The 22,499-nt window shown below is 40.6% G+C and overlaps 1 protein-coding gene across 1 annotated transcript in view; it reads right to left on the bottom strand.

Annotated features, from left to right (window-relative positions):
• Window positions 1-311: 311 nt before the first annotated feature.
• LOC120519006 (basement membrane-specific heparan sulfate proteoglycan core protein-like) overlaps window positions 312-22,499 on the bottom strand; it is a 61,778-nt gene continuing 39,590 nt past the window's right edge. The window contains exons 8-13 of the mRNA XM_039742077.1: window positions 20,745-21,026; window positions 16,260-16,538; window positions 13,265-13,549; window positions 11,961-12,233; window positions 6,530-6,817; window positions 312-1,250 (exon numbers count right to left, since the gene is read on the bottom strand). Of these exons, the coding sequence (XP_039598011.1) occupies window positions 1,216-1,250; window positions 6,530-6,817; window positions 11,961-12,233; window positions 13,265-13,549; window positions 16,260-16,538; window positions 20,745-21,026 (1,442 nt within the window). The 3' untranslated portion in view covers window positions 312-1,215. The remainder of the gene's footprint in view (window positions 1,251-6,529; window positions 6,818-11,960; window positions 12,234-13,264; window positions 13,550-16,259; window positions 16,539-20,744; window positions 21,027-22,499) is intronic.

Below are 22,499 nucleotides of genomic sequence, written 5' to 3'. Positions count from 1 at the left end.
TTTTTTAAAACATCAACAGCTTTATACCTTTTTCTCAATGACATAACTATAGACTATTTATAACACTATTTTTCTGCAAGGTGTTTCCACTAAAATGAAAACATAAATATTCTACAGCTATCCACTAGATGGCAGAACTGCTATAAGTAACTGAGAAGCATGGCAGCAAAACTCACAAGAAAGTTGGCTGCATATGTGGTTGCTGTTATATATTCGTATTTTCTGTATACGTTCTAACACAAATAAGTTCCACAGGGTGATGAACAACAAGAACACTTTATTTTACAAACTGAACCAACCGCAAACGCCATTACCCTTCTCACACATGCTGCTCTAAATCTCCACCCCCTTATTTATATTACACATGCGCACACAACCATTTCCTTTACCATATAATAACATTTACAAATGAAGCTGTATACATAACAGTGGCCATATACTGAGATACAAGTTCTCTCATATGTCAAGCCCTGACGGGCTCAATGATATACGAGTTAGCTTGTACGTCATATTCAAAGTGTTAAAGCAGCAGCAAAAGAATAAATGAGTCAAGAGTTTTAATGAAGATTAAATCCAGAGGAAACATTGCAGTACAATTCAGTAGGATGAATTAACATTTTAACATCATTAAAAATTAATAACATTTGGTTAAAAGTAAAGTGAAAGTTTGCAATTATGAAAGCAAACATACTTGACATTTCCCTACAGATTAGTCAGTGGGTTAGCACTGATATATATGAAGTAACTTGTGAGGTCGTTTTCTCCTTCTTAACCATTCAGGTCTGCTGTGTCTGGTGATACAACTTCTATGTGACATCAAATCCCAATGTGGACTCTTTTCATATGTAACTCCTGCCTGGTGGAATGCGCTGTCAACTTCCATTCGAAATTCTGAGTCCCTTGACGTATTTATGAAACATCTGAAGACTCTGATGTTTGGTGAATTTCTGTCTAACTGATATCAGTTGCCAGGTGTTCAGAACCCAGGAATTGTCACTCGCTTGTATTTTGTTCTCATCTCTTTACTTGTGATGATCAGTTTTGTCATCTTATCCTGTAACATTTGTTCCTAAACAGTCCCTCACAATTTCTCAATTATGTTGACCTCTTTTGTAAGTTGCTTTGGATGAAAGCATGTGCAAAGCAAATAAATGTAAATGCAAAGAGTGCAGACTTGAAGCCTGAAGCCTTGAGTTCACTTCTGTTCTTTCAGTTTTAACAGGATTTGCAGTCATCGTTATTTAGGTCTCCTAAAAATAAAAGATCAAGATCATAACAGAGTTTATTCTTGATATTCTTACAATTCAAAATTATCCTGATTAGTCAAATCAGTAGAGTGTTGTACTGTGTTAGCCATAGATTGATACAGGTTGCCTGATTAAGGGGCCTTAGCTGCCTTGAAAGCTTGCATTTGTAATCTATTTAGTTAGACAATAAAAGGTGTCATTTCACCCTACTTTCACCTGATTAGTCAAAGCAGAATAGATAAAAACAGTGCTCAGCATGCTGAACTTTAAACTGAATTTCAAAGTAATCTCTTATATATATTTCTGTTCTGGTTCGTCCTGCTTCCACTTCAAAACCGGTCCCGCCCACACGCAGCCGACACGGCATTTCTCGATTCCTATTTGTCGTCTTCCACAGATAACTCAACCTCCTGGCCACGGACCATACTGTTTTAAAATATATGGACAAATTTATCACCAAATCTCTCCACTATACACTAACATTTTTACCTCTCCAGGATATGGACAGTTGTATGTTTTTGACACAGTGCAAACTGCTGAAGTACGCAAACTCTGCATGCAGTAAAAATGTACTTCTCCAGCAAGATTCAATGCTCAAAACCATCAACCCCTTCGCTAAATCATACAAACACATGCATGAAATCACTCAGTTGAATCCAACAGCATCTGTACGAATGGTTTCAAGGAAAACCATGGGCAGGATTTACGATGATACAATGCCCCGACATGTCACACCGATGTTGCAGCGATTTTCGTTGGTGAACCCCCTGCCGAAAGGAACATTTGCGTCTATCCCAGAGGCAACTCCTGTAAACAGATTTCCACACTCATTATGAATTGAGATCCTATGGTTTACCCACTTTTATTCCCTTACGGAGACATTGGCTGGCACAAAGATTAACAACATGTTCCCGATGAAAGAACCGCCAACCGATTCAGGCTTACTCAATGCCAATTTTATGCGTACAGATTATCAATGAGGAATACATTTAGTATTTTGCACTATTCCAACAGTACGTCGTAGACGCGTATGTTAAAACAGTGGGCGCGCTTCTCAACTATCTCAGATTACATCAACAAGATCTGCGCATGGAACAATAGAAAGGACTATCAGACGCACTGCAAGCAAAGGCTGAAAATAACAACGTACGTGTAGGCAAAATGATCATATTACCGTCCACATTTCCAGGAAGTCCAAGATACATGCAACAAAACTATTGTTGTACGTGGCTTTTTCTAGAGTTCGATCTTTCGACTCATTATCTGTCGTCTCCAGCAAAACACCTATTCACAACTACATCTTTCAAGAAGTATTTCTTTCTTCTTGACTTCTGAATTCCTTTCTCTCCGTTTTCTGTTGCTTTTCTTACACAGCCGTATGCTACAGTCGGCGTCGGGCTAGTGGTTAAATATTTTAACAATCTGGCAGAATTTTTGTTAGGAAACAAATTTTATTATCTAAACAAGAAGTGGAACTCTGGATTGATAACTGGGGTTGGAGAAAGAGAGGACAGTTTACTTCTGTTGCTGTTGTTCTGACCGTCCTTACCCAGCTGGCTGTGCAGTGTGACGGTTATTACGATCAGGAAAGCTGAACAGGTGTTGTAGTCTGAATTCTGTTGTTATCTGAGGTTCTTGGGACTACTTGAGTGATGGCCTTCTGGCTTCTTTTGCACCGTTTGTCTGGTTTAGCCATGTTGAGCTGGCCAATCTTTTTACTTGTTGCTTGTTTATTTCTTGTTTGCCGTCGACCATCTTTGACCTGACACTGACAAACTCCCCAATCCTCAACTGCCTTCATATTTTTTTCCTTGTGTTTTATTAACTGTGAAATTTCCTGAGACACTGGGCTTTGGTTATAGTGGCATCAGCTAATTGGATGTACCAGTAGTATTGTGTAACTAAATGAGTACTTTGTTCTACAGTATATCTCTCTATTAATAAAATATAACATCTGTCTGTAGAATTATACATACAAAAAAAAAATCCAAAATGAAATCAATCAAATCCAGGACTGCCAAAACAATGATGTGTCACAATCAGTACATTCAATTGTCCACACTAGGATTAGAGACCTAATTTGAGACGCATGATTTCAGCTTCTCCTCTGACGACAGCGCCAGTGAACATCCAAACCTGTCTAATTTTTTTTTGTCTTGGATTCTGTACTCACTTGTCTGAATTTCATTGCGAACTCTCTAAAGTTTTTTTTTAATCCATCCATCCAACTACAGAACCACATTAATCCAATTTTGGTGGAAAAAAATGATAAATTTTACAATATCAGCAGAGTGTGCAAGCGAAAAACAACTCTGGAGAGACCACCATTTCATCACGGGATGGAATTCAAGCCAGGAGAGCCAACAGCAGGGGCAAAAATCTTTAGTTAAAAGAAACATGTCCTTTCTTCTGATATAAATCTTATTCTAAAATTTTATTAATTAGATTTTGCAATATATTAAAAAAATTTTGAACAGATCCTTTAAGGAACAATTTTTCTAATCACTATATATCAAACCACTTACACCTTAACACCAGCAAGACCAAGGAGCTGGTGATGGATTTTAGGAGGCCCAGTCCCCTCATGGACCCTTTGATCATCAGAGGTGACTGTGCAGAGGGTGCAGACCTATAAATATCTGGGAGTGCAGCTGGATGACAAATTGGACTGGACTGCCAATACTGATGCTCTGTGTAAGACGCCTGGACAAATTTGTTAAGAAGGAAGGCTCTATTGTAGGAGTAAAGTTGGACAGTTTAACATCTGTGGCAGAGCGACGGGCATTAAGCAAACTCCTGTCAATCATGAAGAATCCACTGCATCCACTGAACAGTGTCATCTCCAGGCAGAGGAGTAGCTTCAGTGACAGACTTTTGTCACCGTCCTGCTCCACTGACAGACTGAGGAGATCGTTCCTCCCCCACACTATGCGACTCTTCAATTCCATCCGGTGGAGTAAATGCTAAAATTATTTAGTTATTGTCTGCTTTTACATGCATTTTTATTACTATTTAATTTAATATTGTTTTTTGTATCAGTATACTGCTGCTGGATTATGCGAATTTCCCATTGGGATTAATAAAGTATCTGTCTATCTATCTATATATAAAATCCAACATCTGTCTGCCTGTCTGTCTGTTTGTCCGCTTTTCATGAGAGTACTAATTAATGGATTTAGATCGTTTTTTTTTCTATAATTTGCTTGAACATTCCTGTTGATTTTGCAACTACTTTCATCGTCCTAAGAATCATAGTTTGCTTGTAGCAGTGATATATTCGCGCTAATCTGAGACAGAGGCTGTGGGCCGAGGGGAGGGGATAGCATGGCATCAGGAGTGGGGAGCTAGGCAGGTCCCTCCTCATTGTCCTTTTTCACTAATACGCATAAGTGTCGGATGACCTCCTCGCAGGCTCAGTCAAGGTTTGTAGTAACCCTCTGAGATGATATGGGGTGCTGCTGCTAACACTGTCATCTCCTTCTTTCTCCACAGTCCCGAGAAGCCTCCTTGTGAAGTCATTTAACCCCGCCCCTTCCCAGCCAACCATCATAAATCCCTGGCTGCCTTACAACATACATTTTAGAAAAGGTCATCCACCTGAAGCTAAGCATGTTCAGATGCAGTCAGTACTTGGATGGGAGACCATCTTGGAAAAGCTTGGGTGACTGCTGGAAGAGGTGTTGGTGAGACCAGCAGGAGGCTCTTATGCTGTGGTCTGTGTGTGGATCCTAAAGCCACAGTGCAGTGACAAAGGCCACTGTACTGTAAAAATGGTGCCATTCTTCAGAAGAGATATAAAATTGAGGTACTGACTCTGTGTGGTCATAAAAGATCACTGGGCATCCTTTATAATGAGCAGGCTGCATTCCAATGTTCAGGCTAAATTGCCCATCATGGCCTCGTCATTCTGGCTCCCCTAATCATCCCCTGTCTCTAATTGACTATCTCTCTCTCTCACCACTTCACCACCTAATAGCTAATGTGTGGTGAGTGTACTGGTGCAAAAATGGCTACCATTGCGTCATCCGCATGGTTGCTGCACATTAGTGGTGGTTGAAGTGGCTCCCCACTCACTGTGAAAAGTGCTTTGAGTAGTGAGAAAGCGCTATTTACATGTAAAGGATTATTATTATTATTATTATTATTACTAGCTAGAGCAACCCGATGGACAGAACTCTGCTACGAGCGACTGCAACCCTGCTACCCTTTGTTTCCTGAATATGGGATGCAGGCCAAAGAATGTTATTTCTTTTCTTGTTTTGTTTTTTTGTTGTCTACAGACAATTAAAGGGACAAACCTGGTTGGCCCCTCAAAATTTCTTTGCTGTTTCGAGACCTGTCATTCCCATAATATAATTATACTAGCCGACGCCGGCTGTAGCATACGGCGGTGTAAGAATAGGAATGGAAAACGATGTTAAAGGAATTCAGAAATCAAGAAGAAAGAAATACTTCTTGAAAGACGCATTTGTGAATGGGTGTCTTGCTGGAGACGATTTGTGTCAAGAAATAGCCCACTGATAGGAACAGGCAGTTGCCGGATCCCAGAATAGAGATGATGTTGTACAAAAACCCGTCAACTGAGAAGATACTCTTGTTCATTTTATAACAAAGGCTTAGGAAACAACCGTCACAGTATAAGGAAAATAGCAAGGAATGAAACTAATGCCAATGGTCCTGTAGCAGGCTACGGAAAAGACTCCGAGGCACACACATGGCCGAAGTGAAAGGTCACGCAGTCAGGCTAGATAAAGGGCAGTGATGTGACATCAATGGGGTCATGAGAGAGGAGCGGGGAATGCAGTAGTCTGAAGGAGGAATAGGAATCGAGAAAAGCGGCGTGGGGGTGTATGAGAGGCCGCAGGCAGCGTGGGGAAGTGTTTGGAATAGGAATCGAGAAATGTTGTGTGGGCTGCATGTGGGGGGGACCAGTTTTGAAGAGGAAGCAGGACGAAACAGAAGAGAAATATATATAAGAGATATGATTTCTAATAAAGTCAGCAGAAACTAGTTAATAGTTCTACCAATACAATAACTGTAAAAGGCCATTAGAGAGCACTGCTTCGTAATGTGCTGATTGGGTGCTGATTTGAAAATGAACTTAATCTGTGAAACTGCAGGGACTCTCCAGTAGAGGACGATGTTACTTAATGTAGGAGGAAGCAGGACGAACCAGAAGAGAAATATATATAAGATATAATTTCAAAAAGTTAGTCCAGTCTGTGCTGCACAGGTGAGTGACCTCCGCACCCCACTTAACCCTCCTGTTGTCACGTGCTTACCTTGATCAGTCAGTGTCACAGCATTGCTGAACTTTGTGTAATGGTCAGGATCTTCTATAAAAGCGTAACACCAGTACTTTCCAAAATCTGATTGAGCCACAGACTGGACAGTGTAAGTGTCTTCGGTGATGTTCTTAAGCTCATTCCACACGCCTGCCTGGCTCCAGTGGTACCAACGATATGTCCAGCCAGATAAGTCACCGTCACTGCTGCACTCCAGAGTCACGTGGTCACCAGTGTTAAGTGGTACCTTCGGATTCTTTATCTTCAGTGTCACTTTTTGTGTCGCTGTAGAGAAGAAGACATCAGCGTTACACTCAGAGACCAAAGTGAAGTTTCTAGCTAACGTTCAAATCCTTGCATTTGCTTTTCACTGACAATGTCATGATTTGACTTTATTTTGATATTTTTGTAGTTATTTCTTGGTTTCAAAAAATATTAAGCCATGCGTTCATGTGATTCTTAGGTCAAGAATGTAAGAAACTTGACAAACGAGTCCGCCAAGCTAAAAAGTAGATAAGGTTTGTGCTTCAACTACATACCTTGGTAGTGTGTTTCACAAAGCTCAAGGAAGAATTCATGTGGTTGTAGGAAGAGTCAGCACAGGTTAGCCGACTAATCAATGGGAGCAAGAGATTGGGAGGGAATGAAGCAGTAGTTTGATTGGTTGAATAGAGGTGATGCCTGCAGTCAAATCACTTGGAGTAGCAGAGTGTTGAGAGATTTTTCAATGGGTAAAAGGTGTAATTATGCTAATTACATTTATTAGTAACTAGTGGGAAGGCCACCACCACATCCCACCAACCCCCCCACCACTCCTGATGTCACGCTTCCCCCTCCCCTCGGCCCGCAGCCTCTGTCTCAGATTAGCGTAATAATATGCTACTCGATTAGCACAAATAAATCGCTCCTGCAAGCAAACTATGATACAAAGTCGCAAAATTAACCGGAATGTTCAAGGAAATTACCGCAACAAAAAACCAATGTAAATCCATCAAGTAGTTCTCTTGTAAAAAGTAGACAGGCATACAGACAGACAGACAGACGCTGGATTTTATATATATAGAGATACATTTCTCATATGTTGAAAAATGAGTTCCTGTTTGTAAAGTAAAGTATATACCAATACCAATACAAAAAAATGGTTTTGCTAGATATCGGCATAATATACCATGATGTAGATTGTAGGCCATAGCACTCACTTCTGCCTCATATGTTTCATAGTGTGGCTCAAAATCAAGCATCCCACATAGTTATGGCCTCAACTGTCCAATATGGTGCATGCTTACTTTGTAGCCTTGTTGACTATTGTCGTTGTCAGACACTCTTAGTTCTGCTAAACACTACATTATTGGTGTATTACCTAAGACAGCAAAACAAATACACATTTATATATTTTAATATATATACTGTCACACACGTGTGCATGGGAAGCAGCTGATTATACACCTGCCCCCTCTTTCTGAGTTCTCTACAGGTCTTACCCGGGAAATCCCACCAGGAGCCGCCATTTCCAAGAAGGACACATCACTTCCGGTTCAGGCCCCAAAGATGATGTCACTTCCAGTTCCGGCCCAGAGGATGACATCACTTCCGCCCTCTGTCCTATAAAGCCCACTGCCTTTGCTCTGGCAGGCAGTTCTGTTTTGGACTCTGTTGTGTAAACTATATACAATGCCTCAAATACTTTTGCAGCCAGGATACCGCATTAAATGGGTGGCTGCCCCAAACCTTTCCACGCCTCTCGTCTCTACTTATTACAATACACACTGTATATATAGAAATATATATTTTTTTTAATTTTTTGAAAAACCAACTTCAGCCATCTAGGCCAGTGACAAAAGAAATACTACAGGCAGCCAAGGAGCTAACAGGAGCATGACCCTGCTATGGTCCCTTTTTTGTGATACAAGTCTAGCTTTACTTTCAACAATTTTCAGAACATGTACTGTACCTATTGGAGGGCCACCAACAGATTGATCTGCCATTGACTAACCAGCCACTCAACTGAAAGTTGCACTCGTTCTCAGCAATGACAATAACAGGAAAGGCATAAGTGTTTTTCAGTTAAATGTTTTGAACAATTTAAATGGCTAGAATACAGTATGGCTAAGGATGCAGCGTACTACAAAGCGTTGTCACACATGCACACCTGGGGACCACCTTTCATTAGGACATTAGAACCCTCTAGATGAGAACAGGCCATTCAGCCCAGCAAAGCTCGCCAGTCCTATCCACTTATTTCTTCCAAAAAAACATCGGGTCGAGTTTTGAAAGTCCCTAACATCTTACTGTCTACCACACTACTTGGTCACTTATTCCAAGTGTCTATCATAGATAGATAGATAGATAGATAGATAGATAGATAGATAGATAGATAGATAGATAGATAGATAGATAGATAGATAGATAGATAGATAGATAGATAGATAGATAGATACTTTATTAATCCCAAAGGGAAATTCACATAATCCAGCAGCAGTATACTGATACAAAGAAACAATATTTAATTAAATAGTAATAAAAATGAAAAAAATGAAAATAAAATTAATGTTAGCATTTACTCCCCCAGGTGGAATTGAAGAGTCGCATAGTGTGGGGGAGGAACGATCTCCTGTCTGTCAGTGGAGCAGGACGGTGACAAAAGTCTGTCACTGAAGCTACTCCTCTGCCTGGAGATGATCCTGTTCAGTGGATGCAGTGGATTCTTCATGATTGACAGGAGTTTGCTTAATGCCCGTCGCTCTGCCACAGATGTTAAACTGTCCAACTTTAATCCTACAATGGAGCCTGCCTTCTTTACAAGTTTGTCCAGGCGTGAGGCGTCTTTCATCTTTATGCTGCCACCCCAGCACACCACCGCGTAGAAGAGGGCACTCGCCACAACCGTCTGGTAGAACATCTGCAGCATCTTATTGCAGATGTTGAAGGATGCCAACCTTCTCAGAAAGTATAGTCGGCTCTGACCTTTCTTACATAGAGGATCAGTATTGGCAGTCCAGTCCAATTTGTCATCCAGCTGCACTCCCAGATATTTAAAAGAATCATTAATTAATTAATTAATAATTAATTAATTAATCATTTTTTGTGTAAAGAAAAATGTCCTAATGTTTGTGCAAAATTTCCCCTTCACAAGTTTCCAACTGTGTCCCTGTGTTCTTGATTAACTCATTTTAAAGTCACCGTCTTGATCCACTGGACTAATTCACTTCATGATTTTAAACACTTCAGTCAGGTCACCTCTTAATCTTCTTTTGCTTTTAAATCTTTCCTCATAACTCATGCCCTGTAGCTCTGAATCAGCCTAGTCGCTCTTCTCTGGATCTTTTCTAGCGCTGCTATGTCCTTTCAGGCTCTGAGAAGGCAAGCAATACCACTTTTGAATAAGTGGGGCTACTGGTGCTCACCGTTTCTCTTTCTCTTTTTCTCTCCACCACAGTTCCCGAGAAGACCTCGCAGGACACCACAAAGTGCAGAAGTTTGAACTGAGAAGACGTTCATCAACACGCTGGAGAAGAAGTTTACTGAAAATACTGAATTGTTTAAACTTGAGGTTGTATGTTTAGGACATTTCCCCAAATGTCTGTCCAGTCAGCTGTATTCCATAAACTGCTTTGAAATAATCAGCTTAAAGAGGAGAGCATTTTAGCAGCGACAATAACTCAGATTTGCAGCCCATTTCAGCATTTCTTCAGCTAAGACGCACGTATATTCATCACTTCTGTGTCTGCTGACATGACATTAATTCTCAGTACTGACTGGGCATTCATCACAGGTGAAAATTCAGAGTTTCAGATGTGGGTAAAACAACTGAAACTGAATGCTGTCATTCTAGTTTATGGAAAAAGTTCAGATGTTTAAACTAACATAATCATCAAAGGTGACTGTGTGCAGAGAGTGCAGACCTATAAACATCTGGGAGTGCAGCTGGATGATAAACTGGACTGGACTGCCAATACTGATGCTCTGTACTGTACCGTACTGACCCCTACTCTCTCTTCTGTTTCTTTTTCCGGTTTCTTTGTGGTGGTGGCCTGTGCCACCTCCACCTACTCAAAGCTTCATGATGCTCCAACAATGATGGATGGATTAAAAGGCAGAATTCTACGTGACCATCATCATCAAGCCCTTCCGTGAGAACCCTAAATCCAAAGAGGACTGTTTCATTTATGTTAGGTAGAATGCCCAGAGGGGACTGGGTGGTCTCATGGTCTGGAATCCCTAAAGATTTTATTTTTCTCCAGCCGTCTGGAGTTTTTTTGTTTTTTCTGTCCCCCCTGGCCATTGAACCTTACTCTTATTCGATGTTAATTAATGTTGATTTATTTTGTTTTCTTATTGTGTCTTTTATTTTTCTATTCTTTAATATGTAAAGCACTTTGAGCTACTGTTTGTATGAAAATGTGCTATAGAAATAAATGTTGTTGTTGTTGTTGAAGAGAGGACAGAGCTGACTATACTTTCTTAGAAGGTTGGCGTCCTTCAACATCTGTAAAATGATGGTGCAGATGTTCTATCAGACGCTTGTGGCGAGCACCCTCTTCTACGCGGTGGTGTGCTGGGGAGGCAGCATAAAGAAGAGGGACGCCTCACACCTGAACAAACTGGTGAGGAAGGCAGGCTCTATTGTAGGCACGGAGCTGGACAGTTTGACATCCGTGGCAGAGCGACGGGCGCTGAGCAGACTCCTGTCAGTCATGGAGAATCCACTGCATCCACTGAACAGGATCATCTCCAGACAGAGGAGCAGCTTCAGCAACAGACTGCTGTCACCGTCCTGCTCAACTGACAGACTGAGGAGACCCCACATTATGCGACTCTTCAATTCCACCTGGGGGGGTAAACGTTAACATTATACAAAGTTATTGTCTGTTATACCTGCCTTACATTCTCCACCTTGCATTTTTTAAATTGCACTGCATTGTTATCACTCTTTAATTAATATTGTTTTTATCAGTATGCTGCTGCTGGAGTATGTGAATTTTCCCTTGGGTTAATAAAGTATCTATCTATCTATCTATCTATCTATCTATCTATCTATCTATCTATCTATCTATCTATCTATCTATCTATCTATCTAACATAAAAATAAATCAGAGATGCTGAAGCTGACATCACAATTCAAGCTGTCCTGCTGACCAAACTGAACTGCAATTTTAAGGCTACACAATTTAAAAAAATGGACCTTCAAAGACGTCAAACTGGGCTTATTTTCATGATGTATAAAACACATAGTGGGACGCGTGGGACTTGTCAGTACTCCCTGTTGTGTATTTCTGTATGGCAACATAGAGTGTAAATGAATTAGTTAAAAGAAGTCATTGAACCTTAAATGAGTTAAAGCTCCCTTCTGTAAATTCTGCTGCTTGAGTTGTGCTGGACTGTTAGTGACCATTTCACACTGCTGACCCTCCAGTACTCACACACTCACCTTGAACAGTCAGTACTAAAACATCACTGAGATATGGAACAAAATTAGATGAAGAGCCGTAACACCAGTACACTCCGCTGTCAGACTGAGTCACACTCTGGACTGTCACAGTGTTTCCAGAGACGCGGCGAAGATTCATCCATCGAAGTTCTTTCTCCCATTTGTATTTAGTGCTAGTTAAGCCCCCATCAATGTTGCATTCCAGAGTGATGTTGTCTCCGACGTACACGGGTTTCCTCTCATTCCCCATTTTCACTGTTGCCTTTAATTCATCTGCATATAAAAAGAGATGAGATTTAAATGACAAGAGCAAGAAATCAGCCAACCACACCTGCTGCTTTAAACTTTGTAAGTGAAGCGAGTTTCTATTTTTGAATTCTCATCCCTCCTGTTATGTTCTCATGCTGAACATGCCACAGGGTGAGGTGGGTTTACTTGTGTAACGGGGATTTATTCAACTTGCTTAATTTCCCCCGAATTCCCTTAATAATATTGAATTTAGTTTGTGATAAAATTGTTTTAAATTATTTTTATTGTTTTTTTATATACAGTATATTATTGACCTTTGCCCCATGTCATGATTTGCAGGCTTTGTTTGTCTCTCCCCAGTCGCACTTAGGCTGGCTAGAGAGAGTGGAGTCATATATGATGGGAAGCTAATTATGTGGTTGGTTATTTTTTGTGTCACCGTTTTCAGTAATCTTGATGAATAAAACCCGAGCAACATCCTGACTTCCGTGTGGTCCTTTGGGTTTCCAGTTCACAATGCAGTGCAGTGACCGTGTCTCGAACGCAGTGGCAGATTAAGGACCAGCTACACTCGAAGGCTCCTCAGTAGAATTAAATCAGCTGACCAGCCTGTAAAGTTCTGTGTCCTCATGATTTTTCTATTTTTAGAAACATTATTTGTTTATTCAGGCAGAGCAGAACTGAACAGGCACTAAAGCGCAATGGTAGTGAGCCTGCTAACCACACACCATGTCGGTAAAAGAAGAAGAATCAAAGAAACAAACCAAAAGATGCCTTTATGGGAAACTTTTTATGAGAAGAGAGACAAAAAAGTTCATCGTGTGGGGAGACTTTTTCATTTGTTCCTCTGAGTTAACAAACAGACTGGCAGTAAGAATGAGAGGTGGGCTTACTAAGTTTTAGTTTATTTCCTTACAGAGATCTCTAATATCAAAGAATTTACACTTCAATGTATAACTCTCCTCCTCTGAAGTTTATAAGCCCCAACATGGAGATACAGTAGTGTGCTGCACAGTAAGTGACCTCTGCACATCACTAAGTTGTCACAAACTCACCGCGAACTTTCACTGTCACAGCATTGCTGACCTCTGAGTAATCAGGTGGATCATCTCTGACAGCCCAACACCAGTACTCTCTACTGTCAGAGGTCCTCACAGACTCCATCGTGTACGTATCTCCAGTGATGCCAGTAATCTCTTTCCACTCATTTCCCCAGGTTTTGAACCAGCGATATCTCCAGCCAGGTAAGCCCCCCTCAATTCTGCACTCCAGAGTCACATTGCCTTCTTCGTAAATCAATTCCTTCTGAGTTCTCAGCTTTAGGGTGACATTTAGGTTTTCTGTAAGGAAGAAAAACAATCAAATGTACACAGTGTGTCAGAGACCTACTTAAACTGCTGCTTTAATGTCCATAAACCAGTGAGTCTGTAGCTAAAATGAAAATCCCTGTTTTAATATTATCATTTCTAAGACGTCTGACTGAATTTTTTCAGTGCGTAATAATAATAATAATAAAAATAGTTCTTTACATTTATATAGCGTTTTTCTCACTACTCAAAGCACTTTACAGAGTGTGGGGAGCCACATCAGCCACCACTAATGAGTAGCCTCCTGGATGATGCGACAGCAGCCATTTTTTGCACCAGTATGCTCACCACACAGCTGTTAGGTCGTGAAGTGGTGACAGATAGTTAGCCAGTTAGAAACAAGTGATGAGTAAGGGGCCAGAATGATAAGGCCATGGACGGCAATTTAGCCTGGTCATTGGGGTACATCCTACTCTTTATCTTTTATGATCACAGAGAGTCAGGACCTCAGTTTTACATCTCATCAGAGGGACTGCACCAGTTTTACAGCCCAGTGTCCCCGTCATTGCACTGGGGCATTGAGACCCACATTCGGACCACAGGGTAAGTGCCCCTGCTGGCCTCGCCAACAATTTTTCCAGCAGCAACCTAAGGCTTCCAAGATGGTCTCCCATCCAAGTACTGACCACCCTTAATTTCAAGTGGATGACCTCTTCTGAAGCACAGGTGGCATAGCTGCTTTTCAACAATATGAAGACAGCAGGCCTGTGTTTAAAAAGTGAGTGTATTGAGTTTCAGTGTCCATTCAAAGAATTCCCATTTCAAAGAGTTAAATGTCAGCAGTTCTGAAGTTACAGGACAGCCGGGTGCAGATGTTGCTCCTCTAATAATATCAGTGTTGGGCAGTTTGTGACCACTGCTCATGTCCTATCATCCTCTTGGAGTTCCACCATCAGTGTAACTGAGTTACCGAGGTTGAAAAACACAAGGGACCCCTCTGTGTGTGTCACACCAGTGCACCACCTGATTGTCATGTTTCAGACGGGGTTCCTCCCTAGCTTTGGTTCAAAGTCTTGTTTCATGTCTTTTTTTGTTCATTTTTGTGCCATTTATTTATGTTAATATTACTTTTGTTGATTACGTGAATTCTTTATTTTTGATGTTGTCTTTAAGCTACCTGTGTTATGCCCCAAGTGTTTTGTAGGTGGTCCCCCAAGAGGAGGGACCACCTGTCAATCATCGGTAGGAATTGCCTTCCACCCTTTAAATCACTGGAGGGTCTCCCATTGTGTGACAGTTTGGGAGTCTGATCAGTTCTTGTGTTTCTCTGTGCTTTGTGCCTTTTTGATTTCTCTGGAGTGTTGACCTTTGTGTTTTGATCTTTGACTTTGCCTCGTGATTTCTATATTAGGATTGTGTTCACCTTGGGTTTTCCTTCTGGTTTTAGGCAACTCCATTTCGCTCTTGTACTCTTTGGAGCGCCACAGTATCACAGAGCATCTTTTCTGGAGAATAAAACATTTTTTATTTTTATGAAATGTCTGTGTTTGCCTGTTTATCTCACTGGGGTTTGGTGGTAGAGCCCCCAATAGTGGGCACTATTGGAAATGGTTTTGCAGCTTTTGGAGACTTACATGCCTTACGAGTTCTAGTTCTTAACATCGATAAAACTGATTCTCTAAGCTGGAGGTAAAACTCTTAATGTCACATCGACTGGACTGTGTGTCACTGCTGACGACTGCTGGAAATGTAGTTTTGTTTAGTAATTTGTTTTTTTCGCCTCATGCCCTGACACAGGAGTAGGCACTATGGTGTAGTGGTTAGCTCAGCTCTTTTCTGCCTATGCTGGGGAAAAGGCATACTGTGAAAAATAAATAGGAGCACTGAGACCAGTAGATGAGAGAAAATCATTGTCAAATGAGTAACAGAGGCCTGATCCAAGACATAAAGAGAATTAGGAAATCAAAATCTAATATAATCAAAATGAAATATGACTGGATACCATAAACTGATTTTCAAGAGCTAAACACACTGCAAAGATTATTTTTAGAGTCCACAGACTTGGACTTCGGCATTAGCATGGCAGCATCATTTATAGGCAAGCATTCAAAATGACAAGGGACCCCTGTGAACAGAAACAGGCAGAGAAGAAAACAACGTTGCAGTGACTATGCAAATGGCCACAAAATGGAGGGAAGTCTCCAAAATTCTGAACAGAAAATGCAATGACATTAAAAAAAATATATCAACCATAAAATGGAACAAAAAATATATATTTTGGGGACATTTGGTGGAGGTTACACTGGCACACCCAGCTGGGAGGACAGCCTAGGGAAGACTCACGGCACATTGGGAGGATTAAATCTTGAAGATGGCTTGTGAATGTGTTGGGATTCCACAGTATGGGTTTTCAAGTGTGGTTGGGGAAAGAGATGTTTGGGCCTCACTGCTAAGACAGTTGCCGCGACAAATTGTTCTCATAAATAAGTGTCTGAAAATAAATGAATGAATGAGTGGTGCAAAGTGCAAAATTATAACATTGTACTTTACTTCTCCAGTGTTCTGGGTTCAAATCTCAGCCTAGGCTTTGGTCTCTGTGGAGTTTGCATGTTCTCCTAATGTCTGTGTGTATTTTTCTTAATGCCCTCCAGTTTCTAACCACATCCGAATACTGTACAGCTGATTTGACTGGAGTCTTTGAATTGTCCCAATCATAGTGTGTGTGTAAAAGTTACACACTTACCTTGAAAATTTAGCGTGACAGCATTGCTGGGCTCAGAGAAATAAGGAAGGAAATGTCTATTACCAACACACCAGTACACTCCAGTATCAGACTGAGTCACAGACTGGATCGTGTAAGTGTCTCCAGTGGTGCCATTAAGTAAATCACTCCCTCCTGCCCAGTTCAGTTTGTACCAGGAGTATGTCCAGTCAGTAAAGCTGCCCTCAATGCTGCATTTCAGAGTCAGTGTGTCTCCGACGTGCACAGGTCTCTTCATTTTCAGTGTCGCCTTTAGTTTATCTGTATGGAAAAAGAAATGCAATTTACAACAGAGAAGAAACAGACATTCAGAGCTGCTGCTTTAAAACTACAGTGGTTTCTCTTTAAAATTTCCTTCCTTTAATATTTTCATTCTTCATAGTTTCGAATGGAAAGTGGAGTTTGTTCTAAGACTTCTCAGTAGAAGGACATCAGCAGGCCAGCATGGAAGAACTCAAAGCCATTTTCCAAAAATACCAGCATCATACTGGACTTGCCTTCTGCTGCCATCATGATGAAAAGTTCAGGCCATCCTCTTGCCTCTACATATTGTCACTCGTTCATTTGTACGTTGTTTAATTTTTAATTTCTGTTTGTAAGAAATAACAAGAAAGTTTATAGTCCAGGTGGCCCTGGATGTCTGGAATAGTCCTGTGGCAGTGGCTCAGTAGATCATCTCACCAGCTACAGTAATCCCTTGCTATATCGCGCTTTGACTTTCGCGGTTTCACTCTATCGCGGATTTTAAATGTAAGCACATCTAAATATATATCACAGATCTTTTGCTGGTTCGCGGATTTCTGCAGACAATGGGTCTTTTAATTTATGCTACACGCTTCCTCAGTTTGTTTGCCCTGTTGATTTCATACAAGGGACGCTATTGGCGGATGGCTTAGAAGCTACCCAATCAGAGCATGTATTACATATTAACTAAAACTCCTCAATGCTATAAGATATGCGTCCCGCGCGGAGCTTGATTGTTTGCTTGTCTCTGTTTCTCTCTCACCCTCTCTGACATTCTCTGCGCCTAACGGAGGAGCTGTGAGCAGAGGTGCTGTTTGCTTAAAAGATACTGACGCTCCTCTAAAAAAATACGGCTTTATTGCGGTGCTCGGCATATTTAAAAGCACAAAAGCACATGCATTGATTTTTTGATTGTTGCTTTAATCTCGCTCTCTCTCTCTGACGTTATCTGCGCCTGACAAGGGGGCTGTTTGCACAGAGGCTGTTTGCTTAGAAGATCCTGACGCTCCTCTAAAATGCCGCAAACTTAAAAGCACAAGTATTGATTTTTTGATTGTTTGCTTTTCTTTGCGAGCGCTCTCTCTCTCCCTCTGAAATTCTCTGCTCCTGAAGAGAAGAAGATCTATTTGCATTCTTTTAATTGTGAGAAAGAACTGTCATCTCTGTCTTGTCATGGAGGACAGTTTAAACTTTTGACTAAAGGGTGTTATTTCATGTCTAGAGGGCTCTAATAATGTTAACAGTGTGGGAGAGTTTATAAGGGCTTAAAATATATAAAAATAACTACACAAACATATGGTTTCTACTTCGCGGATTTTCGTCTATCGCGGGGGGTTCTGGAACGCAACCCCCGCGATCGAGGAGGGATTACTGTATTTGGATTTGGGAGTTCAGATATCAATGTGAAACAATTAAAGTCACCCAAAATAATATCAGTAATGTGAGTGTTTATTTCTAGAAAGAGATGTCTGATCTGATAAAATCTGCATTGCAATCAGAGAATTTTCTTGACAGTTAAAATAAACTGCAAGGAGAATAATGGATGCAAATGTCCTTGTCAGATAAAGTGTTTATCAGAAATTCTAGACAATGTCAGAAGGCTCTTCTCTACATTGTCACTCTGGTGCACCACAAATTGTTCATTTGAAAGCACATTCTGCAACATTCATGACGTCAAAAAGCTCTGAAGAGACTAAATCCACATAGACTGGCAGCTTCATCATGGATGAACAAACTACGGCCAGTGCTGAAGTGAGAGGGCAATCATCTTGCGACTAACTGAAGCACATCCATTTTATTGTGCAGAGATTGGACATATGAAAGAATCAAACCCTATAAAAGTGACCAAAGACCATGTTTTCTAAAACGGACAAAAGTCCTGACTCTGTGTCCACTCTTTCTTCGATCTGTGTTCACGGTTCTCAGGCCAAGCGTCTTTCCTCCTGTTTGCGCTTCTCTGTGGCCTACTATGTGGACCACTGTCAAAGTGTCTGCTGCAGTGGGACCAGATGTATGAGAAAGTACTCCGTTGGTGAAGACAGAAAACCAGCGAAAATCAGCACAGGTATACAGTGACCCCTCGCTATATCACGCTTCGACTTTCACGGCTTCACTCTATCGCGGATTTTAAATGTAAGCATATCTAAATATATATCACGGATTTTTCGCTGGTTCGCGGATTTCTGCGGACAATGGGTCTTTTAATTTATGGTACATGCTTCCTCAATTTGTTTGCCCAGTTGATTTCATACAAGGGACGCTATTGGCGGATGGCTTAGAAGCTACCCAATCAGAGCATGTATTATGTATTAAATAAAACTCCTCAATGATATACAATATGCTTCCCGCACGGTGCTTGATTGTTTGCTTTTCTCTGTCTCTCTCACTCTCTCTGACATTCTCTGCCTGACGGAGGGGGTGTGAGCAGAGGGGCTGTTTGCCTAGAGGACACGGACACTCCTCTAAAAAATGCTGAAACACTACCTTCACATTGCTCCCTTCTTTGCAGCCGCTTTATCGCGGTGCTTCGGCATACTTAAAAGCCCAACAGCACGTATTGATTTTTTGATTGTTTGCTTTTCTCTCACGCTCTCTCTCTCTATCTCTCTGACATTCTCTTCTACTGACGGCATTCCTTTGAAGAGGAAGATATGTTTGCTTTCTTTTAATTGTGAGAAAGAACTGTCATCTTTGTCTTGTCATGAAGCACAGTTTAAACTTTTGACTAAAGGGTGTTATTTCATGTCTAGAGGGCTCTAATAATGTTAACAGTGTGGGAGAGTTTATAAGGGCTTAAAATATATAAAAATAACCATACAAACATATGGTTTCTACTTCACGGATTTTCACCTATCACGGGGGGTTCTGGAACGCAACCCCCGCGATCGAGGATGGATTACTGTAAATAATACTAAACCAAAGACACTTGAACAGAGACAGTCGCAACTAGTGTCTTCTCTTCAAGTCCATCTTCTCACTAATGGAAGACATAATTGTGTAATTTAAGTTTTTTAATATGTAGATCAGTTTTCTCATGTTCAAATCTTTACTCACTATCAGACTTTACAGATTAAGTAATAAGAATAAAAACACACAAATCAATAGATCAGCATGTCGCCTCCTCAAAAACTGTCACATGAAAATTTGTTTATCATCCTTGTAAGATTTGATGAACAACTTCTGCCTTAGGTAAGAGCAGCTACAGACCAGGAGAAAGACACTAAAGCACAACGTGACTGTCACACTTTGAAAACAAACATCACACACACTAAGTGTGCTGCCTCCAAAGGTAACGTTTTATCAAAAAAAAAGACTTAAAAGAGTTTTACGAAAGATGAGACTTTTCTCATCTGCATCTCTGAGTTAACAGACAAACTGTAAAGAGTGGAGGCGAGGGCAACTCTTATCTTCAGCACTTTTGGACCAGGGTGGTGATCTTACTCAGCTTCAGTTTACTTCCATACAGAAAACTGTCATTTCAAAGATAAGGTAAATATCACCTGTTGAAGTTACACTTCACTCCTCCAAAACCACCAAGTAGCCACATGGAGACAAAGCCTCTGTCCTTCCAGTATGCCCTGAACAGGGAAGTGGCCGCTACTCACTGCTGATCCTCATGTGGTCTCACACACACACACGCACACACACAGTCAATGTCAATTTATTTATAGAGCACATTTAAAATGCCGTTGCCAAAATGCTTTTCATTAAAACATACAATAAACATAAAATAAAACAAACAGAATAAAATACAATAAAACACAGTACAACCAGCAGTAAACTGAAACAAATGACTAAAAGGAGAGAACCATCAGTATTACTGAAGGCCACGGAAAGCTACAGAATAGAAATGCATCTTCAATCTCGTTTTAAACAGTTCAACTGAAGGTGCCTCCTTAATGTAATAAGGTAAAGAATTCCACAGATGAGGTGCAGCAGCTGCAATAGCCATGTCCCCCTTAGTTTTGCTCTTGGTACGAGGGACCACAAGAGACACCTGGCCGATAGATCTAAGCTCTCTGGATGGCTGGTGTATAACACATAATTCAGATAAATAGGTGGAAACATACCCATGTAATGATTTAAAAACCAGCAGCATTTTTTAAGCAATTCTAAACATACTTGACTGTGTCTATAGTAACAGAATATTATTTATCAGAGCCAGTCCATTGCCTAGGGTCGATCATTCCTATTGAGTGACTACACATAAAGTTGTTTACTCACCTTGAACAGTTAGTGCCACAGGATTGCTCAACTCAATGTAATAAGGATGATCGCCTCTGACAGCAGCACACCGGTACTCTCCATTGTAATGTGTCATCACACTCTCAATCGTGTATGTCTTATTGACAACATACAAATATTTCCATTGGCCTGAATGTCTTTGAAACCAGCGATATCTCCAGTTAGGTAAGTCACTCTCAATGCTGCACTCAAGAGTCACATTGTCCTCTATGTAAACAATTTCCTTCTCATCCTTTATCTTTAGCGTCACCTTAGGATTCTCTGTATATAAAAAAAAAAAAAGACGTCATTCACAAAGTGACACAAAGCTGACAGAGCCACTCCAGCCTGCTTGTAAATAAATGTGAGTTTCCAGTTCAAAAGTTTGTACTTAAATCACTAGATTTGTGTTTTTTCATTCTTAAAATGTCCAACAATGAGGCTGGCATGTAAGAATTTACTTCCCTCAGTATTCCAGTTTTAGTTGTGCTTGATATTATTTTTAAGTTCCTTGTAACTTATTTACAAACTCACTGGACTTTTCCAGTGTTGAGAACTTTACATACAATGGAATCTTAAAGTTAAGATAAAAATAATAAAAACATACACATCAGTATATTGGCAATCTGTCACTTTACATTTTTTTACATGGATATTTATTTTGCATCATTTTAAGACTTCATGGATGCTTTTCTTATGGGGAGAAGTAGAAGAATTGGACAGAAACACTAAACGTAATGTGAGAGACCCTGCTGACTACCCAAGGGCCACAGTTTTATGTTTATTGAGACGGGAATCATAAGACACCTTCAAGGGAAACATTTAATCAAGAAGAGAGTTTAGAAAGAGGAGTGAGAGACCAAACACTTCTTGTCTTATATGTGACTCTGAGTTAACAGCCAAACTGAAAACTAGCTCGTTTTTTTAACACTACTGCTCTGGTGAAGAAAGCTTCTTGGGTTATGTTTTTCGTCCACTGAGTGAACTGCTATACCAAAAAATTTAATATCATCAGTTCTGAAGCCACCTGTCTGCTGTGTTTTGATGGACCCTCTCTATTTATTACATCATCACTGAACATTTAATTACTGCAGCTCAGGTCTGATCTTCGTGTAACAGAATTACCGAGGGAGATGAAAAATGAGAAAGATCTGTCTTGTGTATGTGCATCTCATGCAAGTGCACCACTTTATGAGATTAATTCTTCAGGCCAAACAGAAGACTCCTGATTCCGTATCCATTGATTAGTTCGTAAATGCAAATAGTACCTGAACATTTTATTTTTTTACATGGTGATTAGACACAAGATCTGGTACCTCACTGTAGTGGTCAAGTCTGCTCCAAAATCCTGGGTCCCAATCTCAGTTCTTGCTACTGTCTGCGTGGGGACTGCACATTCTCATAATTTTTATGTGGGTTTTTCTTTATGTTGTTAAATTTCTTTCTGTATCCCAAAACTATGAAGGCTAATTCTTTGGGCTTTAAATTGACCCATCCTAGTGTGTGTGTGATCACGTCCTGTGATGCACTGGTGGTCTCCCCAGAGTTGTTCTTTTGCTTGCACACTCTTCTGACTAATTTTTTCACCAAAATTGGATGAATGTGTTTGTGTAGTTGGATGGATGGATTAAACAAGTTTACCTCACAGGATCACAGTCAAACTCAGACAAGTGAGTACAGAATCCAAGAAAAAATAAAAAATCAGAGAGGTTTGGATGGTAACGGGTACCAAATGACATACTGTAGTCAGGGGAG

This window comes from Polypterus senegalus, chromosome 18 (genome assembly GCF_016835505.1).
Source record: "Polypterus senegalus isolate Bchr_013 chromosome 18, ASM1683550v1, whole genome shotgun sequence".
Taxonomy (NCBI): domain Eukaryota; kingdom Metazoa; phylum Chordata; class Cladistia; order Polypteriformes; family Polypteridae; genus Polypterus; species Polypterus senegalus.
The sequence above is the reverse complement of the archived record's forward strand: the minus strand, read 5'-3'. Positions and strand labels throughout refer to the sequence as shown.